This window comes from Gossypium hirsutum, chromosome A08 (genome assembly GCF_007990345.1).
Source record: "Gossypium hirsutum isolate 1008001.06 chromosome A08, Gossypium_hirsutum_v2.1, whole genome shotgun sequence".
Taxonomy (NCBI): Eukaryota; Viridiplantae; Streptophyta; class Magnoliopsida; order Malvales; family Malvaceae; genus Gossypium; species Gossypium hirsutum.
Window position 1 is genome coordinate 11,282,077 of NC_053431.1, and position 26,154 is coordinate 11,308,230.

The following is a 26,154-nucleotide window of genomic DNA, read 5'->3' on the forward strand; positions in this document are numbered from 1 at the left end:
ATACACAATAGAATAAGACAGTACATACTAACCGGTGGGTGGTATAGGCATCGATTCTGTGGTCGTCGGTGCTGGTTCTTACGTGGGCTCTAATAATGGACCTGCCTCGCCGGCCTTTGGATTTAAAGGGGGTCGTTGTGGCCTACTCATATGGGGATGCCAAGGCCTCGCTTCTTCTTCGTATAAATATGGTTTGCCATGGATCCTAGACCATGGCATGTACTTCGAATTGCATGCTAACTTCGAAATGATAATAGATTCACGAGTAGGTAAGAAATCATACCAATTATTCCACCTGTTGATATGTTGGGAGTGGAATACCAACCAATATCTCATCTGGCCACTGTAAGTTTATAGGATGCAGATCACTAAGGTCTTGAGGTGCCACAGGAATAGATTGTCGGAATCTAAACTGCCACAACACTCTATCAATCTTGTGCATCTTAATGGTAGCGTACACTACCAATGGGACCTTCACGAGCCAGATGTTGGGATTCACAAAGAATTCATCGGGGATGACTTCTCAAATTGTCGGATCCTCGTATGGTGTCCATTCAAACTATATTAACATGATAAAAACATTAACTATATATATACTACTAAATACGAAATAGACTACGTTAATATTATATAATTCAAATTTAAATAAAAAAATATCTCTGCTTCTAATCGCCGGTCTAATAGAAGCCGTATATCTTAAAGGTCAGTAGGTAATCCCACTTAACTTAGCCCATGGTTTCACCTATTTAAATAACTTGTCAGCATAATAATATTTATTTAAATAAATCTTATTATTAAAATGTCTACTAAATTTTATCTTGTTACGAGTGGGAATGTATACAAGTAGTTTGCTCGAGAACATAAAAATGAAAATTAGTACCGCATCCATGATTGCAATAGTAAAATCCAACTACCAATTTTGATTTTTCCTAGTTGTGTCGCTCGACATATCTCTCGGTACAATGTTACCAACACGACAAACCTCCAACTGAAGTTTCAACAACCATCTTAGATGGACGAGTGTTCATGACTTGTCCGGCATTAGGATACCCTTGATGATCTGAAGGATGTACGTCCAAGTGTGTCATTCTCTTTTGACTTCAGTCGAATCCTCATCCAGCGCGGCGAAAGTTGTTCTTATCCAAGCTATTTTGATCCGACCTCCGTAAATTGTTTCCGAAACTGAACCCAAAAGTTCACCACATATGCCTTGTCACTCACCAGACTAAACAGACCTGGTGACTACTGACCCATCTATGGTCAAACCCAACTGTAAATGCACGTCCTCTAGAGTGATAGTACACTCACCATATGGAAGATGAAATGTGTGCATCTCGGGTCTCCACCTCTCCACCAATGCGCCTACGAGTTTTGAGTCCAACTTACATCCCCGGCCTACAAGGGCCATGTGCCAAAACACTGGTTTCCCTTAAATATGTTCAATCGACGATGATGGAAGACTGAGTGGATTACGGATATAGCATTGAAAAATTCGATATTTCGCCTATTTACGTAAAAAATCAAAATATTAAGTTAATATATAACAATGAAATAAAAAATTAAACAAAAATTGAAATTTATTAAAATTTATTCTTACCATTTGCAATTGAATGACGAAAATGTACTTGTCATCATGATTGATTAGAGAATCGACCATTGCTAATTATATAGAACACGAATTAATTTAAAAAATATATTTTCAGAAAATATTAATAAAAAATCTAATAGAAAATATAATTTAGATTTTTGAAAAAAAATTGAAAATTTGAAAGAATTTTGAGAGTGGTTTGAGAAATTGAGAGAATTTTATGAGAAATGAGTAAGGGTGGGGGTTTTATAGTTTTTTTTTTACCATTGGAGAGGGGACAACAGCTATTTAAAATAGTCGTTGGAAAAGTATCCATTGAGGGGAAAACACTTCCAAAATAGTCGTTGGAAAAGTATCCATTGAGGGGAAAACGCTTCCAACTAGAAGTGTTTGGAAGCGTTTTACTAGTGACACACAAAAAGTACTTCCGGCTGAAATCGTTTTTCTAGATTTCACCTAAAAATACTTTCAGTCCTAAATCGGTCTATACCCATAAATATTTCAAAAATCAGCTTATTCTAGTAATTTTAAAAAAAATCAGCATTTTTTTAGTAATTTAATCAGAAGTCATGATTCGGCCCATTGATGTGTATTCTTTGGAAAGAAAGGGCCATCGAAAGTCTATGATAGACCTAGACCTGCTTTTTACAATCAAATGAAACTTAAGAAAGCCTTGTTGGGACTCTCTCAGGCCTCAACGCTCCAATGGTTCACTTCTCACTCAAATAAAATCCAAAGGCCGAACTACGAAATTCTTCAGGCTGAAAAGCTTTTTTTTTTTTTAACGTGAAAAGCTTGTTACAAATTAGTGAAAAAATAAATGGAAGACTCTGTACGACTCCAGAGCTTCGATCAACTCCCATCAGCTGCACAGTTCGCCTCTCAGATTGAATCTCGAAATGTTCCCGCCGTAATTTTTCTGTTTTCTCAACTTTTTGTTTCTTTTTTCCCTTTCTCTGTTCGTTTTTCGAGAAAAATTGGTCCGAACTTTTTTTTTCCTTTTGCTAATTTATATAAGCGGTAGTTGCTTCAATCTTAGTTCATTGATTTTTATTTCGTTTTGAAAGGTGTTCGTTGGATGCGTTAAGGACTGGAAAGCCGTTTCCAAGTGGAATCCTTCTAATGGAGGCCTCGGTTATCTGGAGGTTTGCTTATCCTTTTATAATTACTACAATTTTTATGCTCGCTTTTCGAGTCAAAATATTTTAAGTTGCTGGATTTTTAGTAAAATGGATAACGTTTTGGAAGTAAATAATATTTTTGTATATAATGTTGAAAGACATAATTATGCATTGAGTTTCAAATCTAGAAAAGTAGCACTAGTTTTACATTTGTTTTATTTACATCTGTGATAGTCTATTCAATAAGTTAATTAATAGGCAAGAGCTTGAATTAGTGCGTTATACATGTTGGATATGGTTTCTAGAGTTACATTTTTTTAGTGGAATTGTGCATTTTATATATTCAATTAAAGTATTTATTTTAGTATTTTTCTTGTTTGAGTATAACTTTAGGAACGGGTAGGATCATTCATGGTGGAGGCTATGTTATCTCAAACTGCACCGGTGTTTTACGGTGATCTTAGAAGCCATGAGAGGGTAATTCACTAATTCTCATGTTCTTCATACACTGAGGCTTGTGATACATTTTCTCTCTTGGGTGGATGCGAGAATTGTGATCAATTTGGTTTTGCATTTGTTTACAGGTTCCATTACCATTTTCCACTTTTATTGCCTTTTGTAAATGGCATAGGCAAAATGTCGGTAATTCTTGCAGTATTAATTCTAATTCACAAGGGCATCAACTTGAAGAATCTGACACAGAGCAAGGCTGTTCACCATTTGTAGATGCTGCTCCAAAACAAATCTACCTAGCACAGGTCGCTACTCAAAGTTCTGTGATCACTGACGTCTCTGTTAACATTTTTTTCTGCTTTTGCTTTGTTTATTTAATATGTTGAGACCAGATGGATTTCACTTTTCCTGTGTGTCCTTCATTTCAATTTTCTTTTTAAGCATGAATGTAATTGTTGAATTTTTATACTTCCGATTCAGATTCCAATTATAAATGCTGAGAATGAAGAGAGAGTTCAATTGGAAACTCTACAGGAGGACATTCAGTTGGTCTGCATATTTCTTTCTCAACTGCTTGTTATTACTAGTTAGTTCTCTAAAGAAGAACTAGTAATGCTAGGAAATTCTGATTGCAACTGCTTGATTTGCACAGCCTGCAATTTTGGAGGAAAAAAATCTTTCTTCAATTAATTTGTGGATGAACATTGCTCAAGCTAGATCAAGTGCTCACTATGACCCTCACCATAATCTTCTATGTATAATCACTGGAAGAAAACAAGGTGCATCTTCTGTTTTTACAAATTAAATATATAGATTTGTTAGTTTTTTTGTTTCTCTTGGTCAGCTCTCTATAGATAGGTGTTCTCATTTGTAATCTGTAGAATCATAACTTTCATCAACATCCAGATTGGAGGATATGACATTCTAACTCATAAATTTGTATTGCCTAGCACATATCAGCTCTGGATATAGGACTGCTGTAACTTTCTTCTTATGCTTAATCATGAAAGGACCTTGCAGACCACAGCATGAATAAGGGATATTGTCCACGTGCTGGTGTTTGAGAATGCTTGTGTACAAGGCATACAATGACATTACATTTTTACTTCCTTCTAAGTCATTCATATATGGGATGACTGAATAAGGAATATTGTCCACATGCTGGTGTTTGAGTTTCATTATCTTACTCACGGTTTTTAAGTTGTTTGTAAATAAATACTGCAGACCCAAAAACCCTAGCCGAGGTAGTCCTTTTTTCCTTTGTAAGCCATAATGGTCCGTTTCTATCTGCTTTACTTGTCATTGATTGTTAATAAGAATACACGTCTTTCACCTAGCTTGTCTTCCTTTCTTGATCAATGCATTTATTATGTGAGTAATATTAGAACGAGTTTTTGTTTTCTTGATGAACTATATGGCGTTGCAGTTGTTTTATGGCCCCCTTCTGCAAGTCCTATGCTATATCCCATGCCTATATATGGGGAGGCCTCAAACCATAGGTATGCTACTTTGTCTATCTGCATCAAGAACCTAACTTTCCTTCTATTTTGCTTTTTTTGAACTACTCTGATTATGAAAAAGGAATGCTTGGCTGGCAACATGATTGACTTTCAAATTTACTTTCTTAGCATGTTAAAATGTTTGATGTCTTTAACATTATCTATGCTCTTTGGTTGGTTCTTTTTTTTTTTTTTTTTGGGGGGGGGGGACTGTCTTGGCAGCTCTGTTGCTTTGGAAAACCCTGATTTTTCAATTCATCCAAGAGCACAATGTTCCATGGAATACTCTCAGAAGGTTACTCTTCAAGCGGGAGATGCACTTTTCATTCCCGAAGGCTGGTAAGATTAAGCTCTTATTTTTTATAAAAACATCATCTTTACAGGCTTCTCTTCCCTTCTCTTTTTGCTTGGCCTATAAGTTCCAGCATAAGATTGATTCTTTTTTATTTATTAATTCTCTCTCTCTAGAAGCTCAGCAACATCTTAGTTATAAATTACTGAGAGCATCCACTCTCTTCGTTAATGATCTTAGATTTGATTGAGTGTAGTCAAGCTAGTGCTGTCAGACTCGCACTAATGGTTTGAAGTTAGATATTCCAGTAATGATTTTGATTTGGAATTCAAACTTTTCTTTATGAGAATGGAAAGCAAGAGTGATCTGTGCCTTTTTTTTTTTTTTAACTAGAATATTTGTGACCGTACATTCAACAATACTAGCTAAATGTGATCTGTGCTTTTTCACATTTACTCAGGCTGGTGGATCGCTTAAAACATTATCTCCTCTTCCATTTTTCAAGTTTGAAAATTTCATTTCCTAAGAAATGTTTGCTTGTTATTCCTCATTTGCAAGTTTTATCTCCTTTTGAACTAGAGTTTCAAAGACATCCAATCCTACTTAGTTTGTTGTAAATGAAAAAACAAAATATGGAAAAATCTCTTTTTGATGCTACCAATACTTCAAACATACCCTCATTTCTCTCACTGGTTATATTCATGAGAGAAATGTTGAATTTGGAAGCAACCCCATTGCTTTGATGCCTAAGCACTTTGCTTTTAGATAATAGCTACTGTTTTGGATGGGAAAAACAAAATTCGAAGTAAAGTTGGCTTTCTGGTGCAAGTCAATATAGTATCTTTTTGTTGATGCCTTGACGGATGTGGTAGAGAATCATAAAAGCTGCAGTGAATGAACAAAGCATATACTGTGAGGTATCTCATAATAAGACAGTGTAAAACTTGTTGAGTAGAATTAAGTTGTGGAGTAGAATTAACAATGAACTAGAAGTGTTGTACTGGAGCTACACTTTCTTTTGTACTGCATTGAACTTGGTGATTTTTGTTTCCTATTGATACAGGTTCCACCAAGTAGATAGCGATGAGTTGACTATTGCTGTTAATTATTGGTGGCGCTCCAGCATAATGTCTAGCTTGGCAGACCACATGGATGCATATCATTTGCGCAGAATACTTAGAAGGTAGCTGTGGATCATCATCTTTTAAAATATTTTGGCTTCTTATAGTTTATCCCTCCCCCCCTTAGAAAACGAATCTGTTATTGCTATTGGTATTATTATCTGACTTGAGTTTATGTTGCTCATGGAATGAACCTGTTGTATGAAGATTGACAGACAGAGAAATGGTATGTACACTGCTATACTATTTGTTGCAGTTATATTTTTAAGTCTTGATCAGCACAACACTACTCTTGTCTGGTCATTTTGACATTCTATGATACACCATATGCTTAACAGTGGATCTTTTTTTTCCTGGCTTGTTATTTCTATCCAAATTATAGGTTTGAGTTTGCACAACTTGCATCTCTCATCAGGATTGTCTTTTCAGATCCTTTTCTTTGGTTTAATGGTTCATTTGCAACAAAAGAGCCTGTTTTCTTTGAATTTGGGTTAAAATCTTTATAGCTGTAGGGGAAGCATGAATTTTATGTTGGCAAATATGATTCTTCATCTGCTTTTTTGAACCTGTTTTTTTAAATATCATAAATTCTTAATGAGATAAATCAAATCATCTCATAAAGTTAATTAAGTTAAAGCTTCAGTGAGTTTCAGATATCTTACTGTCAATTGATCCTTGACTAGTATGGACTGGACCATGATAAATGATGCATTAGGCAGCACTAGTTAATGCAATGGACAACATTGTACATTTTTTACCGGTTATACTGTATTCCTGAGGATTTACATGTACTAAACTCTCTGCTTTTTCTGATGGTACTTTCCTTTTTGTTTCCATGTCTATCAATTAATGTGTTGTGTATTTTATTTTGAAACTAGGACAGGATCAAGTGCTTCTGAAGGGTTCTACTCCTACGTGGAGACAGGAGAGTAAGCCACATCTTCTGTGTGATGAACGTTAGATTCTGATAAGCATGCAGACTTGTGCCAAAAACAAGAGAAGATAAACATGCTGAGAAACTGATTATTTTTCAGCCATGATTAAACTTGATAACTTTTTCCCCAGGTAATGTAGACCATAGCTTGGATCAGGCTGGGCAGAGCAAGGATTTGAAAAGGAAAGAACAAGAACAACATAGCCTTCTTTTGCATGAATTGAGACCCTGTGCTCTCCAGGCCCTTCATGAACTGGTTGCTTTAGTTCATGACCGTGTTAATGCTTCTGATCAAAATCAACCAGTGTCGTCTGATTCAACAAATGGATTGATGTGTTCTAAGACAAATGAGCAAGATAAAACTTTAACAACTGAAATATTTCATTTAGAAGAAGATCCTGTAGCTAAAAATCTTTGGATCCTTGAACCAGGCATCTTTAAGGATATTTTTGTTGCCATGGCGGTGAGTTTGCAATCTCCTATAAGCATTTTTTACACTTTCACTATGCACCTAGAATTTTCATTAATTCTATTTTAAATTTTGATGAGTTTGGAAGAAATATTATTATTTTTATTTTAAAATTGAAGGAGTTATGTTGGGGATTTTTATGTCACATACTAGATTTGGTGCTTGTCTAAGTGAGGCTTCTGTTCTAACATTTGTGGAAAACTAAATATGAGAAAGATGGATTCTACTTGAAGGAATTTAAGAAAACAACAGCATAATGAATGGGTTACCCATCTCAGTTTATTTTAAATTGTCTTGGTTTCTTTCAATATGCCTTGATGGTTTTCTTTGTTACTCTTACTTTTTATGAAGGAATGCTTATTTGTTTGTTTGTTTGTATCGTTTTCCAGCATAACTTCCCCAGAACTTTGGAAGCTCTAGTACTGCACTTACTTTCACCAGTGGGGGCGGAAGTCCTTACACGGAAGTTTGATGAGATAGATCAGCAGAACACCGAAGAAAATCGGTACGTGTCAATTATTCTTGGAGTCAATCCTGATTTAGTTGTTCTTTGCTATGTAGTTGCTTTGGCATCAGTATTATTCTTTTTCATGGTTTCAGGAACAAATTCTACCAGATATTCTATGGGGTATTTGATAACCAATTTGCAGCAATGGATGCTATTTTAAATGGGAAAGAATCATTTGCACGCCAGGTGATGCATTGACCCTTTTGAACTTTTTCTTCCAAAGAAATTAAGTATTTACCAGTTTATGATATAGATTTGGGACATCATCTGCTATGAGATATATCTATAAGACAAACCCTTCTGCTCAAATTCAAGTCCAACAAATGTTTTGAGTTCAGTTTTCTTCTGTCGGTGAGGAGGTAGAGGTGGGTGGCTTGAGTTTATTGGAGGAATAATTGCAATCTTCATCCTGAACTACATGTTGATTAATCTAAATTTGTTTTTCTGAGGAAATTATATAGTCAGGCCAACATTGTTTTTTTAACATGATATGCCTAATTTGGAGCTGCATAAAGCAGCAAAAAGAATATTTTCGTTACAGTTTTCTGATCCTCTTCACCATTGAAGACCTTCTTTCATCCCCCCTACCTTTCCTCTTAGTGACACTTCTTCTCATTTGTTCTTTATTCTTTTCCGTCATTACTTCTTCAGCAGGTTGGTATGTTCTTTAGCTAGTTTGTGTTTCTGTTCCCACAAGATATCCAATAGGAAGTTTTGCTGAACTATGATGCTTCATACTCTCAACACAGTCTAAATTCTGAACTTTGCATTCTTAGCCTTATTATTTTCTAGCGCAGGCATTCAAAAATGTGTTGGATAAATACGTAGGAGGGAACTTTGATGTACCAAAACTGAGTGTTGGGCGAGACATCTCATGACGCAATATTCTTCTTTAGGTAATTGGTTCCATGGAGATCTGAGGATAGAAATTGATGCATATTTCATCTCAGAAGCTTTCTATTGCAATCGGTGCTTCTACATGTAAGTCTTCAACAAATTTGTAGAATACAAATCATTTCAAAACTCTTACGATCTAAACTACAAAGCTCTTACTGTTGCATTAGATGATTTCTCCATTAAGACTCTATATATAGCTTCACATAAACAACAACTTTAGGTTAGGAATCCTCTTGTACGTAACCTAGATGAAAATGGTAACTATATTTTGCTAAATTCTAAAATTTTTTTATTGATGAAAATAGCAAGTATTGATGAAAATGAGCTTTGACAGTTATTGCCTTAAGCAACACGGTAGAATGATGCTTTTTATATGCATTTCATGTTTTGTCCATGTTAGGCTTTGAACTTGATAATTGTCCTCACATTGGGGCCTAAACTAGGCAACCGCTTTTACATTGGGGTTTGAACTTTTTTTTTTCAAATTAGTCCTTGAACTTGGCAAATGTTTCCATGAGGGCCAAAACTTGGCAATTATTCTCATATTGAGATTTAAACTATAAGGTTTTCAAGGAAATATCAGTGACTAAATTGAACAAAAAAAGTTCAGGTCCCAATGTAGACAAAATTGCCAAGTTTAGGGCCTAACATAGACATAAAAAAGTTCAAGCCCCAGAATTGGAACAATTGCCAAGTTCAGGGCCTACTTTGGACAAAAAAAAGTTTAGGCTCCAATTTGGGAATAGTTGCCAAGTTTAGGTCCCAAAAAGTGATTAACCTTTTTTTTATCTGTAGTGCGATTGTTAATACTGAGGGGAGGGGTGTGGAAAAGAGGGATTTGCAGCTGAAGGTAAAACAAAAGGAAAGCATAGAAAAGAAGGGTTTGGTAATTATTAGAAAAAGGGCAGAAGTAAGGTATGCTGAGATGAGATTCCCTGATGTAATATGACATATAGAATATAATATTCAAACTCCTATTGAGAGAGAGAGAGAAGAGAGGTGAATTATTGCATGTTTAGATATACTCATAAACAGTGAACTACTTTGAACTATTTTCATTAATCCAAATGCTGTCTCTGTTTGAATGTACTAGAATACTAGCAAGGATTTGTTTTACGTTTCCTCCTTTTGCCCTTTTGGTGGTTAAAGTTGTTAAAAGAGTAAATGGTAATTGGTCTCCCATATGTTACTGTAAAGCAAAGTTGACCTACTGTTTGTCTCTCTCTGTTCTGAGGCTCAGTTTGGTACATTTGAACTATTCACAGCTCTTAATAAAATAAATAAATTTATATAGACTGAGCAAGTAGCACATTAAGTGTTATAGCTACAGTTTTATTCTGTTCTTGCAATGAAAGCAAGTAGATGTTGTGAACCAGAAGAGGCCCAATAAATTATATACATATTGTGAAATAAGAATTACAATTAGAATTGATTATTATAAAGTAATTATTTATGAATCTAGATCATAATAAATTTAGATATAACTCACATGATTTTGTACCTACATAACAACTAAAGTAAGACTTCATTCCAATTTCAAAACTTCAACCTTATAGCGCTAAGAGTACAGCATCAATAGAAAATTGGTAGAGGAGGAAGGGTCATCAAGGAATAAACATATACATAAACTAAATTTGTTCATTCAAACTTTCAAAGTTGTATCTAAACATCTTTCTTCATTTTTCTTTTGTAGCCTCTCCCTCTCCTATTTAGAAAAGGTTATAAGTTTTCAAATTTTTAAAATTTAAAATTTATGTCTATCCATTTCCATCCGGTCCTTATATCTTTGGAACTCGTTTGGTATCTGAGCCAAGAAAGAACATATAATTCTATTTGTTTTAAATATTTTTGAGTTTTGGTTTAACTGTTTTTATTAATGTATTATCATTTTTATTGAGTATTGATACATAAACCAGTTAGCCATGGGTTAGACGTGTTAAAGACCAAGACGTGCTAAAGACCAACTATCCCTATATGTAGTTTTAGTTATCCAAAAATTTTGATATTAGAATCCTTTGTTGGAAATCCGAAACAAAAAGATTTTTGCTTTGCTTAGGAGAACCAATTCTCAAGGGTCTGACCAAACCTCCGATAACACTGTTAATGAACAATAACATTATGAAAATGTTCCCCAAAGATGTGACAATTGAACTCTTTCGAGAGTTCCAAAAATCCAAATGAAAAAAAATAATATTTGAAACTTTAAATGTCTTTTGAAGTTATGTAATAAAAACAAAAGAAAAAAGTTTATCTATCTAAAAGGAATATGAAACTATTATTAGATAGAGTCGTCGTCAATAAGCTTAAGGAACAAAATTATAAACATATCCATTTTGGATTAGTCTAAGTCGATGTTAAACCATTTAGGGTCAGTTTGGCAATGCTTTTGAAAAGTGATTTTGAAAAGTGCTGTGAAAATGTGCTTTTGAGAAGTGCTTTTGAAAAATTTAAGTGTTTGGTATTGCTGTAAAAAAGTACTTTTATGAAGTAAAATGTCTATTTTAGACATGATATTATAAAATAATAAATATGTATTTAAATAATGTTTAAATTAGTTAATATTATGATATTTTAGCAAAAATATAAAAAATAATTTATTATAACTTATTATTAATATTTTAATATATTATTAATATTTTAATATATAATATTAATTTTAAATATTTCTAAGTAATTAATATTGATTAATTATTAAATTTAATTAGAATATATAAACTATATTTAAATATTTAAATATAATAATTAAATATTTGCAATTAGATATTGACACAATTGTATTATTTTAAAAATTATTTTATATTTTTAATTAATGCTTTTAATATATTTGTAAAACTCATATTAGATATTAACATAACATAGAAAACATAAACCTAACAAATTAAAATATTACATATATTTGGATTAAAGTTTCAAAAAGGGATAATATTTATCTACCAAATATAAATACTAAAAATTTTATAATAGCATTTATAATTTAAAGTGAATTCATTAAACTAGAAGCTATAGCATCTCTTGTTAATTCCATTTCAAAACCACTTGAATTGCTTGATTCACCATCATCATCACCATCATCATCATCGTCGTCATCATCATCACTTTCTCGACTATGCGTATTTTCTGAATCAATAGTATTCTCATATGCCCAGTTAATATCTTCGTATTTCATAAAATCTGCATCATTTCGACCGACATGTTTTCGGATAAAATTGTGTATCGTCATTGTAGCAACAACGATCATCGTTTGCTTTTCAAAACTATAACTTGGCATATCCCTTAAAATGGCCCATTTTTTTTCAAAACACCAAAAGTTTGTTCAATCACACTACGTAATGATGAATGTGAATGATTGAATATCTCTTCTTTACCAAACACCGGTCTACCTCTACGAAAGTCAGGTAAATGATATCGCTGACCTCTATATGGTCCAAGATAACCTTTCATTTGAAGATATCCAGAATCAACAAGATAATATTTTCCTACATGTCATAATATAACAAACAATTAATTCAAGAATTTTTTTATAAAAATTATCAATTAAAGAACTTATACTTTTTTTTTAAAAATCACATATAAATAAAATATCTAACCATTTGGTGGGTGCGGAAATTTGTATTTTGGATCTCGAATTGCATCAAGAAATATTCTAGTGTCATGTGCCGATCCTTCCCATCCAGTCATGACAAAGGTGAAACACATATTAAAATCACATACTGCCATAACATTTTGAGTTGGGATACCTTTTCTTCCAATATAGGGAATTTGTTCATTTGGTGGAAGAATAGCGGCAATATGAGTACCATCAATTGCACCTATGCAATCCTGAACAAATAATCATATTAGTCTCGTGCATATTTTTAGTCGACCAAAAATATTAAAAATATAAAAAGATAAAATTAAATTTTAACCTTAAAATGCGGCATATATCTAGAATCATTACGTATTTGTTTAGGTATTGAGCTAAAGAAAGGATCTTCGGGTGCAATTAGATCAGTGGCTATCCTTGAAACTTTCTCAAGCACAATTGCAAAGTATCGACTTATTGTTGATCTAGACCTTTGAAATCTTTCTCGACATTAGGAAACTTTTGCACCGGTGCCCAAGATGTATAAAAAAATTCCCAACATTTCACTAGAAGATATGTTTCTTGAAGTTTGCAAGTTGTATGTTATCTCCAAAACTCTCAACAAACTTGTGAATACCATTTTAGACATCCTAAAATTAATCATACAACGTGATTCGTGACCGTTAAGGATCTCTCGAATCCATGTCTCACCTGACTGTTTTGAATTCATGCATGGTTGCTTTAATATATACTTCTCGTAATATAATTGTACGGAAGAAGATGCAACAACAAATAATTGGTTAAAACATTCCATGCGTTGTAAAATCTCTTTCTTTTCCCTTTCATCATCACTTTCATCACCGCTGTAATTCTCAACTATACTCATCACCTGTGAAAAAATTTGAACATCTAAAATCATATATAAACAACTATTGATAAAACTAATTTAGTATAAATAAGTAGAACATAAATCAATATCCAAATACCAAACATAAACAACTTTTAATAAAACTAGATTACACATAAATAAGTAGAACATAAATTCAATATCCAAAAACCAAACATAAACAACCATTGGTAAAACTAGATTACACATAAATAAGTAGAACATAAATTCAATATCCAAAAATCAAACATAAATAACTATTGATAAAATTAGTTTAACATTTTTAGTCGACCACATAATAGATATCTCCGAACCCTAGAAGATCAGAAAATTTTCAACTATCCTCCATTTCCGTCTTAAGCCACAAAGCTCTAATCTTGGGATTAATTGATAAAAACATAATTCGCTTGTCCTTATTGAGCAATAATCTAAGTGCGAAAAAGTATAGCGGACTAGCTTCAGGAACTTCTTCCGACATGCTGTCGAGCACTTTGACTGCTTGTGGAATACCATATGGATCCATAACAGGAGTCAAACTAGATGTGGCTTGACTCATATTGTCAGTTGCATTGCATAATTTTTCTATTTGACTGGACAATCTTGCAGCCCCTTCAATTTGCTTTGAGGATTTCTTTCTTCCAGTCTTAAAATGTGAACTTGATATCTCAGGGTTTTTTCTTTTTTGACCGTTTCCATCAATTTGAACATCATTTGAAATGTGAACATCATTTAAAATGTGAACATCATTTCTCACATTTTCTTCATCATCCTCTTCATGTATTTCATTGTTAACATCTTCAAAAAAATCACTACGCAGTGTACCAGAAGAAGGTGCCCATGCTTTATCACCTGTTGCAACTATTCCCATAAATATTTGGTCCAACTTCCCTTCGAATTCAGGATCAATGCCCAATGTTCTAAATTTTTGAGCTTCAGGCACAACCTACATATCAAATAATAGTTTAATAACAGTAATTATCAATAAACTCATAAATAAGAAAAAAAATATTCAGAATTATTAATGTATCTTTAGCCTACTCTCCCACCAATCATCCGAAGCATCGACAGTTCTTTTAATAGGATTCCACCCTAGACCAGTATCTTCACCTTTAAGTTTCTTCCAAGCTTTCCATTCTTTTTTTAGGGCATCCCACCTATTTTTAAGTTGTCTTTGTGAAAAAGCCTTGCCCGTTTCTTTCTCAAAGTTGATCATTATTTTCAACCATCCATCTTTTGTGAAATGAGTACCAAGCCTATTGCCTTTCAATATCTCTTTAATACAAATATCACAAAATGTTTCTGTCAATCTCTTATCCCACACTGCTTTCACTTTTTCACCACTAACTTCAATCGCCGACGTACTCATCTATTTTGTATACGAAAAGATTCGTTTCAGCCAGTAAAGCAATCAAGAAAATTAAATGTCACAAAAGTATATTTTTTTACATGTGTATCAAAATCAAGATAGGATCCTAAGATTTTTTTCTCAATCAAAATCAAATTTCCAAGACCTGAATAATAATCAAGAAAGAGAACACAACTAATAATAGCATCAAACACAATTAAACCATGCAGCTTCAATGGCAAAACAAGCATACTAATAAAACATAGAGAGGTTGTTTAACGCTAAAACATATACAAGCTAATACTAGGGTAATCACGCGCATAAGATAATATATATAAATATATATGGTCATAGTATAAAAATATTACAGTCAATATGTAAATATATATGGTCATAGTGTAAATATATATGGTCATAGTCTAAACCAATGGAGAAAAGGATAGAAGGATCGTTTGTCTTGCAAGAATGATTCATGGTTATATATAAATATATAAATATATATTGGGTTCATTGACTACAGCAAAAATAGTTCGGGCTTTTGATTTCAGTCTTACAGATTTTAAACCATTAACTTATATATATACCATTAGCAAAGTTCAAATTAATCCAATTTTCATGAGCAGGGATGTTATGATTACTAGCTTTTCGGGTTTAAATATTTTACATTCATTTGATTTTTTATAAATAAAAGTTTTATATAACACATATAGGTGAATATTTAGTATATTGACAATATACTTTTTTTCATACCTTAAAATTTTAATATATGTTTCATTTTTTTTTATCAAAACATGTTTTTTTTTAACATTTATTTTTAAATATTTTATACTTATCAACTCGCTAACCTTACCTTTTTTTTACCATAATTCATCGTATCTGTGGGGGACAAAATTATTTTTAAATAATAGTTTTTCAAAACAATTATATTTTGGGGTAAGATCCAACGTGCCTATAACGTTGATTATGGATTGTAGAATATGTCGGTATTGCTAAAAAGTGAAGATCCTTACAGTTTAATCCCCTTAATAAATAAATAAAAAACTGATAATCTTTGGTTTATAAAATCATAATGGAAGAACAAAATGCAATTAAGTAAAAACCTACAACTTCCATGACTAAAATCATACACAATAGAACATCATTTCAATTTAGGCATTTATATATGTATATATATATCAAGTAGTTTAGCAAAATGGATTAAAGAAAAAAGTGCCTAAACAGGGTATTGGTAATATTCTAATATTAGAAATCATTTTATCAACCGACCTAGAAAATCCATACCATTTCTGCAGTTGACATTGTGTGAGAATGCTAAACGTGCAGTGTAAAAACTAGAAGCCAAAGAAAGCTAAAGGAAGCTGCAATCAAATCTTTGAGCCTTCAGGTAATAGCAAGCACGGCACAAAAAGGAAAAAATGACTTTTTTCTCAAGAGGGTATCCAACTGTCTCCCAACTAAAGGAAAATGAAAGGTAAGCCAATTCCAAGGAGAAATAACATTAAACTAAAGGAAGAAATTTTAGAACTTTTTTGTGCCAAATTTGTGAGACCAAATTTCTAATTACACAAACTACCAGATTATCATAGGATGTCAGATTATTGCAAAGACATCTCCAACTAGACAACTAGATGAGCATCTAAAGATTCTAAGGATCAGTTATATTTTTTAATTGAGAGCAAAAGATTGACAAATGCAGACACAAACAATGCACCCTGCAGGCATGATTGATGGAGGCACAATGAGTACTCCTTTGACAAAGAAATATACTAATACATCAGGTAAAATAAACGATAGAAAGAAACCAAAGTTTTGATACCTCCAGCGACATGCATCAAAAAGTGAGGTGGGTACTTATCAAATATTTTATATGAAATGGTTTGTAATCGAGTTAAAATCCAAACAAGAAGTTTTACACATATGCTTACAAAATCCAGTGATTGATTGCTTGCACATTTATGACATACTATCAGCACAAAAATTGATTTCTTGTTTAGATCATTTTTTTGACAGAAAACTCAATTTGTATACTTTATTATTTAACTTAATACAAAGGAACTGTAAGGATTCGTCAATTGGGTTTTGCTGGGTCATCAAAGATTGAAGATTGTTATCAGATGAGGAATCGTAGAGAGGAACCAAAGGAAGATCAAAATGGAAGTGCTCATTGAATGTATCAGGCGGAACAGATATATTGTAAGACATTTGAAAACCCAATTGGCTATGTTAAAAGAAAGATAGTTTCTTAGCTGCGGCATCTACAAAGCAAACACCATCTGGTTTTTGGCTACTGAACATAAGCTTTTAAAAATTTTCATTAAAGTGAATTCAATGTTGTAGTATCACATAGATATCTACCACACAAATGCAAGCCAGTATTAGACCATCACAGATTATTTTATGAGCAGTAAAAACACAGCAGCAGGTTACAATGTTTCTCTTTTAAGCATAATCCTTGCCAAAGTACCAAAGATGAAAAGGATAAAACCTTGAATATGAAGCAAAACAGCAGTTGCAGAGATGTTGAAAAGCTCGAATATGAAGAAAAACAGGATGCCCAGCTGAAAAAAAAAGTGAAAAAATGTGAACATCATTTCATAATTATTTCAAAAATGAAAGAGAATAAGAGATGCAAAAAATAAAACTCACCACCAGTGGAGAATAAGAACAAAGCAGAGAAGAAAGAGTAAAGTTACAGAGAAGAAAGAGTAAAGGCAAAGAAGCAGGTTAAAATAGGAAATACAAGCCAAAGAAGCACTTTTGGCTGAGAAAAGCCAAATTTTTCTGCTTCTCCATCTGTGCAAAAGCACTTTTTTAAAGTTAGATTTTTTTTTTCACTGATGCTTGTTCTGCAATGCTTTTAGGCAAAAAGTACTTTTTTGAGCAAAAGCTCATTACAAACGGGGAGAAGACCGGGGCCTTAGTGTTGAAGGCACCAAAAATATCTCAATTTTAATTATCCTAAAGGACCAAAGACACATAATGTTTAATGATTTCTAACTAGGAATAGTTGAAACAAGCCTATGTATTGACTTTATACATTTTTGTTACCCAAATTTTATGGTTTCATTAACTGATAAAAACATTTTAAAATCATTAACCTTTCAAATTCATACTCATAATTACAAAATGCACCCCAGATCCGAAGTACTAACGTGAGTTTATCGGGGCTATTTCAAAGTCATGTATTTCGTTGTTAACACCAAGGCTTTACTCCAAAACCCAAAAGGAAAAACCCTTTTAATAGAATTAGGCACCTCAAGATCTCATTTCACAATTCCAGAAACAATACAATGGCATGAAATCAATCTCCATGCCAAATGGAAGTTAAAAGGTGTTATAGACCTTGTTGCACCAACCTCTATTAGAAACACTTCATATTTCTCAACACCAAGATGACACAGTTGAACTAATATTCAATAAGTCACCCATAATACCCTCAAGACATTTCTTTGAAATAGGAAGTACTAGTACAACCTTTAGAAAGCTAAATATAGAATAAGAATCAAATCTTGTAACACAAAGAAAAGACTTTAGGACTGCTAGAGCCTCAGTTTTTTCTGTCCCAACAATATTTCGAAGTAATTTATAAAGAATAGATAAATCCTCAAATATAGCTCAAACTATCTATACCAGACAGAAAGGGAGCCCCCAAAATTCACCTAATATGTCACCAATATACTCATCAATGACTAATAGTGCAAGTTAGAAGAAAATTTAGAAATTTTTGTACTAGAAAAATCTTTTGAGATCAATAAATAATAGTGTAGAAGACACTTCTATTCCAACAAGAATAAACAAACAAGAAAAGATTACTTTAAAAATTATAATAATGAGAACGAGAACATTCTCCAAGAATATTAAAAATTTATAAACACTCATAAAATTTATATAAAATTCTTTGAATAATTTGAAGAACATTATTTGGAATTTATCAGTACAATAAAAATTAATACTAGATGGAAAACAAATAGATGAGAAGTTGAATCTCAACATCCCCGCTTAACGAAGGTTCAATATCTTCATAGAAATATTGGAATAAAAATAAGCTCTTTAAGAATAAGAGCTCCTGATGCATAAGAACAAATTACATCAAAAGACACTAAGATGATAGTGGAATAAAACAATTATACAAATCTTAGCCTTTATACAATAAGAAAATAATTAGATTCAATTGAAAACCTGATTGAAAGCCAACCAATTAAGAAAGAATTAGTAAAAGAAATAATTTGAAAGAAGTTTTAAAGAATCAATATTTATACCATATGAAATACCAAAGTGATTTCTTAAAATAAATCTAAAATAGACTTGATGCTTTGGAAGGTTACAAGTCTGAATTAATAGCCTCAAATAACCCAATGCAAGCTGAACACTCAGTAAACATTTTACACCAATCTTCCCAATATAACTTTGACCAGTATAATGAACAATAAATTAACAAAATGGCTTGGAAATAACCAAAAAGATTATATTACCACGAATCACTGCACCTGACCTATGCTACACTATTTATGAATGAAATATGGGCGAAATCTGGATATAATATTCTCTGTTTATTACAATAAATAAAAATGGTTTCAAATGTTTATAAAACTCAAAACCAAAATGGGCTGATTAATGATCATACTATAGTCAATCTTTTAATTGCTGGATTTATTGGTTAATTAAAGGGGTGGTGGGACTATACATTCACTAAAACCCAACAAAAAGAAATTCTAAAAGCAATAAAATAGGATGATCAATGAAAATTTATTTTAGATAAACAAAGAAAAGAAATTCAAGATGCAGTTGTAACTTTGATTTTCTCAATCTTTAAACATTTTATAAGAGATCTTTCTCATTGTAAAGATAGGAATTCAAAATTATTATCAAATTTAAAATAAAAAATTAACAGATTTTAAATTGTATAAAGATGTCTTTATTACCAGGGTCATACAAAGATCTGATAATCAACAACTATTCTGGAAAGAAAATTTTCTAACAAGACTTCCCTTCTTTATTAGGAGAAAAGTTAGAAACCAAATTAGGGAGAATTACAAAGATATTATTCTATATGAAAAACTTGCATAGGGTGAAACTAATCCAAAAAGAAGGATTAAAAATCTGTCAAGATTTAACATTACAAAAATAACTTCAAAAGAAATATATCAATGCAAAAAGGAATTGAGATCATTTCGCCGTCAATTTGAAATTAAAAGTAAACCTTTTTCCTCAAAAACATGTTGTCCTATAAAGCCAAAAAATAGGAAAAAGAATATCTCATAATATTATAAAAAGTCAAAATATAGAAAATATAGAAAATAAAAGAAACAAAAAAAATCTAAAAACAATAAAATGTTAAAGATGTGGAAAAGTAGGACACATCTCAAAATATTGTAAGATTAAGAGAAAGATTAATAATTTAAATCTAGATGAAGAAATAGAACAAAATATAAATAAAATTCTTCTAGAATCTACTACCTATGAATTACAAAAAACATTCGAATCCTCTGATGAAAATGAACATTCAATAAATATTTAACGCCCCAATTTTCGGGAATTCTGTGAATGTTGGCAAAATTTCATGCTTTGATTTTGTCATTTGTGAATGAAATTATGAAATAGGACCTATGTGAAAATGTTTGAAAATGTTATAGGCTAAATTGAAGTGGCCAAATAAATAGGAGTGCAAAATAGGAGGATTTGCATGACAAACCTCTCATTTTACATGAAGTGGCCAGCCATCATGTTGTTGTAGACAATATGAGCACTTGATATCCATAATTCATGGTACAAATTGATAATGGGTTAGGTAAATGTTCCATGATAATGGATTAGGTAAATATTCCATGATAATGGGTTAGGTAAATGTTCTATGATAATGGTTTAGGTAAATGTTCCATGATGGGCATTTCATGTCTTTTGTATTAAAAAATTAAATGGATGAAATATTAAATTTTATTAAAAGAAAAAGGCGTGAAAAGAACAAAGTTTTGTCCATCTTTGTTCATCATAGCCTAAAGTTAGAGAAGAGAAAGGAGAGGAGAAAGCTCTTGAATGTTCGGTCACTTGGGGAAGAAAATTGAAGGTAAGTTCATGGCAGTTTGCTTCTATCTTGATGTTCATGAGTTCTTCTTGATTCGACCTTAACTCTTGAAGCATATTTTGGTTTTTAGCTGTGTTGTGAGCATTTAGTCATGAATTAAAATCAAGGAAATGGTTGTTGTTACATGTTCTTTTGATGAAAAAAATGGAAGATAGGTGAAGTTGAGCCAAACAAATGAGCATGCATGTGCCTTAGATGTTAAAGGGAAAAATCAGCTAACATGTTGTGCTTTAAAATGATGAAATGGAGATTATACTTAAGTAAAATCATAGATATGTGATGATTGATTGGTGATATACATGTTTAAATAACAAGCATGCAAGTTAGGTGTGAAAGAGTGATTTGGTAATAAATCTGCTTGGGACAGCAGCAGTAACGTGACTTTGGAAAATCACCATAAATTGTGGGAGATGAGTTAGAAGCTGCATAAATTATGTAATTAAAGATTAATGAGTCTAGTTTCAAATGGAATAAACGAGAACATATTTTGAATTCTGTACAATGAGAAATTTTATTCCTAATGAATAGTGGTCAGATTAGTCAAACAGTGAAACATGGGAAACTTTGAGAAAAATCTGGTATTGATTGGCTAAACCAAAAATTCTGAAAATTTTATTGATAGAAGATATATGAGTCTATTTTCAAGGAAAATTAACGGAACTTGATTTGGAGTTTCGTAGCTCCAGTTATAAATGATTTAGTGACTGTTGCTCAGGAAGACAGCTTGCAGTGAAATTATGATTATGTGGTAAACATTGACAAAAATTTGTTAATGAGTTGCTTATTGTTTTCTTATAAGCTTACTATGATCTGTAGGTGTGGTTGGCCGAATATTGTAAGGGGTTAATACGTAGTTTGTATTTGAATAGTTAGATTAACGTGTTAGTAATCCAATTGTAGGCGGTTCGTGTGTGGATCTCGTCAGCATATCGTCGCAAATAGGTGTGTAACTAACACCCTCTTTCTTAGTCTGGATCGGCAAAAGTCGAAAAGTCGAAATGCCGAAAACCGGTATTTTGTAGATTTGCGAGTGTGCGAATGCTCGTGAGGTAAATCGATTAATATTTTTGGTAAGCTGTAAAATTTGGACTGCAAAGTGCATGATTTCTGTGCCCTCGATATTTTTGGGCTTAATGAGCCAAAGTTGGAAAGATGGGCCAACGGGCCCAATTCGGTAAGAACCCTCGGTACGTGATTCTGTTAGTACGTGAAAAGTAGGAATATGCATGAAAAACCCTAAAATAGATAAATTACTGAAATACCTTTAAAAGTGAAAAATTTACAGTTTTTCCCCTAGTAGATAAATTACCGAAATACCCCTAGGGTTAAATTGACCTAAATGCATGTTTGACTGTTATTATTTACTGCATGCCATGTTGTTATTATCTGATGCATGGGATTGGGATATTGACGGAAGAAGTACTGAAAGTGGCTTGTCCACGTACTGGAGGCTTTGTCTCAATTTACTGTTAACTGAGCAGCAAGGCTGCAACTGTGGAGTGTTGGGCTGGGTGGGTTGAGCTATTCCCCACATGGAGTGTAGGGCTGGTACGGGTGGAGTGTAGTAGTTGGTAGGTTGAGTAGTCTCCCCAAATGGGCTTGCATATGTTATTGATGTTGCATGTATTTTAAAATGGGCCTATGGGCCATACTGTTATCTGAATAATGGGCTAAGGCCCAGTTTATTGTAATCTGAAAAGGGCTCTGGTCTAGTACCACTGTTACCTGAATGGGCTTAGGCCCAATAGGCTTGAGCTGACTTGGGCTTTGAATGGGTTTTCCTTACACACTGAGTTTCCCCAAACTCACCCTTTTTATTTTTATCCACGCAAGTAATCCCCAACCATAGTGGGCTTGGAGCTGTGAGGGAATTCGGAGTGGCCGCCCGTTCTGAAAGTTTGATTTTCTTCTGGTGAACTAGACATCCTTTTATTTACGTTTGAAGTTTTGGGTTTTTAAATGTAATAAGGCCGCTTAATTATTTTTGATGGTTTTAATATGTATATCTAAGATAAGTATTACTTATTTTAACTGTTGAAGTTGGAAAGCTTTAGGGCGCGTTTTCAAAAACAACAATTGATTTCAAAATACCACGATGACAAGCAAAGCTTTCGCAATGAAAGTATTTTCCAAAATTAATCACTTTTCCTAAAAAGGACTTAATCAAATCGGTTTCCTAGAAATATACATGACGTTAAGGTGTGGTAATGGCGGTGTGCATGTCTAGGATTGAATCTGAAGGGAGCTTGGTACTTAAGCAGTCCGATGGACTCACCTCCTCTTTTTCGGTTTCCTACCTGGTGCACAGCTTCCATCCACTTTAACCTATAATCATCTTTTAAAACACTAAGTAAGTTTTTCTAGATCAACAATATAAAATATTTTGAACGCTTCGATGTGGTATGTCGGATCCGGCCATAACGTCTGGGTCGGGTTTGGGGTGCTACATTTAGTGGTATCAGAGCCTAGGTTGCAACAACTCAGCTGTGGAATTGGTTTACAAAAACAAAGATTTTCGAAAACGAAAATTTTATAAAGAATGCGAAAAACTCGATTTTTAAAATTTAGATCTTTAGAAGGTGGCATTCCGAATCTCCGGCTCAAGTCTGTAAGTATTACTTTGAACTTTTCTGAATATTTTCCTGAATTATCTGTCTGTATTGAAACCCTATTAGGATACTCTAGATAGGATGATACTGAAACCATAGGAAAATCTGATAAGAGACTGAAACTCTAGCTAGACTTCGATTCTGCGAAAACAAACTCTGAACTACTGTCTGATTCATAAAACATCTGTAATAAATATTGGAATATTGAATCAATGCATAAAAATTCGTAATCAAGATAATACGATATGAGTACAAGAGCCGTTCGTGGAAGAGGCCGTGGACGGGGCCGAGGAAGTGCTTGAGCGAGACATATACCGGCGGTGGATGCACCGGTACCACCGCAACAGAGGTAGAGTCTCATGACCGCGGTGCCGAGGATGATGCCCTGTCACAGGCAATGCTTCGTGTTCTGGAAAGGGTTGCCGGGGCAAGTAAGGGCAATGGAGTTCGGGGATCTATTTCTGAATGACTTCGGGCTAACGGAGCGGAGATCTTTAGGGGCGTGTCTGGTATAGCCCCGAATGTAGCTGAATATTGGTTAGAGGCCACAGAACGGATTATGGACAACTTGGACTGCTCTGAGGAGATTGTGAGTGGGGTATCTGTACTAAGTCCTTTGGGTCACTTGGTTAGGGTAGACAAACTATATAGGGATGTACCCTTAGAAACTCAAGGTAGGATTTTCCCTGGAGATCTGATGGAGTTACCGTTCGGAGAGTTTGATCTCATTTTAGGAATGGACTGGCTTGTTAAGCATAAGGCCATCCTGGATTGTGCTACTAAACGAATGGTGTTAAGGACCACAAAGGATGAGGAGGTTATGGTGATAGGTGAGCGAAGAGATTATTTGTCCAATGTGGTGTCAGCATTAAGAGCCGAGAAGTGGATTCAGAAAGGTTGTGAGGCCTATTTGGCATTTGTAAGTTAGTTGGAAGAGGAGGGACTGACAGTGGATAAGGTTAGGACCGTAAAGGAGTTCCAAGATATTTTTTCGAATGAGCTTCCAGGATTGCCTCCGAACCGAGAAGTGGAGTTTGGAATTAACTTATTGCCTGGAACGGCACCAGTGTCTATCGCACCGTATAGAATGGCACCGAAGGAGTTGGTGGAGCTAAAGGCACAAATTCAAGAGTTGTTGGATAGGGGCTTTATTAGGCCAAACGTGTCTCCATAGAGAGCACTGGTGCTATTCGTGAAAAAGAAGGATGGTACGTTGCGGATGTGCATTGATTATCGCCAGTTGAACAAACTGACGATTAAGAATAAGTATCCACTGCCAAGGATTGATGATTTGTTCGACCAGCTTAGAGGAGCTTTTGTATTTTCCAAGATCGACCTTCGATCTGGATATCATCAGTTAAGATTCAAGGAGGCAGATATCCATAAGACGGCATTCAGGACTCGGTATGGTCATTACGAGTTTCTGGTTATGCCATTTGGACTGACGAACATTCCTGCAGCGTTTATGGATCTGATGAATTGTGTGTTCCAACCATTTTTAGATCAGTTCGTAGTCGTCTTTATTGACGATATCCTGGTATATTCTGAAACTGAAGCGAAACATGATGAGCATCTCCGTATAGTGCTGCGAGTGTTAAGGGAGAAGGAACTCTTTGTGAAGTTCAGCAAGTGTGAATTTTGGTTGAGGGAGGTAACCTTCTTAGGGCATGTGGTCTCTGCCGAAGGGATTAAGGTGGACCCTCGAAAGATTGAAGCAATTTTGGAGTGGAAGCCACCTCGGATGGTGTCGGAAATTCGAAGTTTCCTAGGGTTGGCAGGATACTACAGAAGGTTTGTGGAAGGTTTTTCTGTGATGGCAGCACCTTTGACAAAACTCATAAGGAAATGAGTACCGTTTGTATGGACTAAGAAGCAGCAGGAAGCTTTTGAGAAGTTGAAGAAAGTTCTGACTGAAGCACCTGAGTTGATTCAGCCGGAGTCTAGGAAGGATTTTAGTGTGTACAGTGACGCATCAGACGTGGGTTTGGCCTGCGTGTTAATGCAAGAGTGTAAGGTGGTTGCATATGCATCACGACAGCTTAAGCCTCATGAGGGGAACTATCCGACTCATGATTTAGAGTTGGTAGCAGTGATATTTGCACTTAAGATTTGGAGACATTACTTGTACAGAGAAAGGTGTATTATATACACTGACTATAAGAGTCTTAAGTATTTGTTGACTCAGAAGGAGCTGAACCTTAGGTAAAGGAGATGGATTGAGTTACTTAAGGATTATGACTGTTCGATCGAGTATCACCTAGGCAAGGCTAATGTGGTAGCCGATGCTTTAAGTCGTAGAGCTGTATCTGATCTGAGAGCAATGTTTGCTCGCCTGAGTTTGTATGATGATGAAAGTCTGTTGGCTGAGTTGCAAGTTAGGCCAACCTGGGTGGATTAGATTAAGGAAAAGCAGTTGAACGATGAGTCTTTGGTCGCTCGTTTCCAACAAGTTAAGGAAGGGGAAACTTCTGAGTTTGGGTTAAATGGCGAAGGAGTTTTGTGTTTCCGAGGAAGAATTTGTGTTCCGAAGGACTCTGATTTGAGGCAGACAATATTGAAGGAAGCTCATGGAGGATTTTGTGCCATGCACCCTGGAGGTAACAAGTTGTATCACGACTTACGAGAATTGTACTGGTGGCCTGGACTTAAATAAAAAGTAACGAAGTTTGTAGGGAAATGTCTGACATGCCAGCAAGTGAAAGCTGAGTATCAATTACCCTCTAGACTATTACAGTCAGTGAAGATACCACTTTGGAAGTGGGAGAGGGTAACTATGGACTTTGTGAGT

At 34.0% G+C, this 26,154-nt stretch overlaps 4 protein-coding genes across 9 annotated transcripts; 1 reads left to right on the forward strand and 3 right to left on the reverse strand.

Moving 5' to 3' along the window:
- The first annotated feature begins 2,252 nt into the window (after nucleotides 1-2,252).
- Nucleotides 2,253-16,206, forward strand: LOC107950900 (uncharacterized). 6 transcript variants are annotated; one of them, XR_001698256.2, is made up of 16 exons: nucleotides 2,253-2,498; nucleotides 2,656-2,733; nucleotides 3,103-3,186; nucleotides 3,294-3,467; nucleotides 3,643-3,711; nucleotides 3,815-3,941; nucleotides 4,589-4,661; nucleotides 4,884-5,000; nucleotides 6,017-6,136; nucleotides 6,282-6,300; nucleotides 6,958-7,003; nucleotides 7,140-7,471; nucleotides 7,867-7,982; nucleotides 8,078-8,171; nucleotides 8,783-8,966; nucleotides 9,678-9,998. XR_001698256.2 is itself a non-coding variant. In XM_016885828.2 (15 exons), exons 1-15 carry the CDS (start codon nucleotides 2,409-2,411, stop codon nucleotides 8,903-8,905), a joined length of 1,563 nt encoding a protein of 520 aa, XP_016741317.1. In that variant the 5' UTR covers nucleotides 2,306-2,408; the 3' UTR covers nucleotides 8,906-9,998. The 6 variants fall into 6 exon arrangements, 2 of the variants coding, with proteins under 2 accessions (XP_016741317.1, XP_016741308.1); XR_001698272.2 differs by lacking the exon at nucleotides 9,678-9,998 and adding an exon at nucleotides 15,999-16,013 and having other exon boundaries at nucleotides 2,305-2,498; nucleotides 8,882-8,966; XR_001698265.2 differs by having other exon boundaries at nucleotides 2,306-2,498; nucleotides 8,882-8,966.
- LOC121204963 (putative nuclease HARBI1) lies at nucleotides 11,896-13,149 on the reverse strand. The gene is made up of 3 exons (XM_041075850.1): nucleotides 12,788-13,149; nucleotides 12,470-12,701; nucleotides 11,896-12,358 (listed from the first exon to the last, which is right to left on the reverse strand). Exons 1-3 carry the CDS (start codon nucleotides 12,800-12,802, stop codon nucleotides 12,156-12,158), a joined length of 450 nt encoding a protein of 149 aa, XP_040931784.1. The 5' UTR covers nucleotides 12,803-13,149; the 3' UTR covers nucleotides 11,896-12,155.
- LOC107950937 (uncharacterized) lies at nucleotides 13,445-17,593 on the reverse strand. The gene is made up of 3 exons (XM_016885841.2): nucleotides 17,322-17,593; nucleotides 17,161-17,233; nucleotides 13,445-14,273 (listed from the first exon to the last, which is right to left on the reverse strand). Exon 3 carries the CDS (start codon nucleotides 14,196-14,198, stop codon nucleotides 13,665-13,667), a length of 534 nt encoding a protein of 177 aa, XP_016741330.1. The 5' UTR covers nucleotides 14,199-14,273; nucleotides 17,161-17,233; nucleotides 17,322-17,593; the 3' UTR covers nucleotides 13,445-13,664.
- On the reverse strand, nucleotides 14,263-14,696 carry LOC121204991 (L10-interacting MYB domain-containing protein-like). Its single transcript, XM_041075918.1, has 2 exons — nucleotides 14,369-14,696; nucleotides 14,263-14,273 (listed from the first exon to the last, which is right to left on the reverse strand). Exons 1-2 carry the CDS (start codon nucleotides 14,694-14,696, stop codon nucleotides 14,263-14,265), a joined length of 339 nt encoding a protein of 112 aa, XP_040931852.1.
- Nucleotides 17,594-26,154: the final 8,561 nt, after the last annotated feature.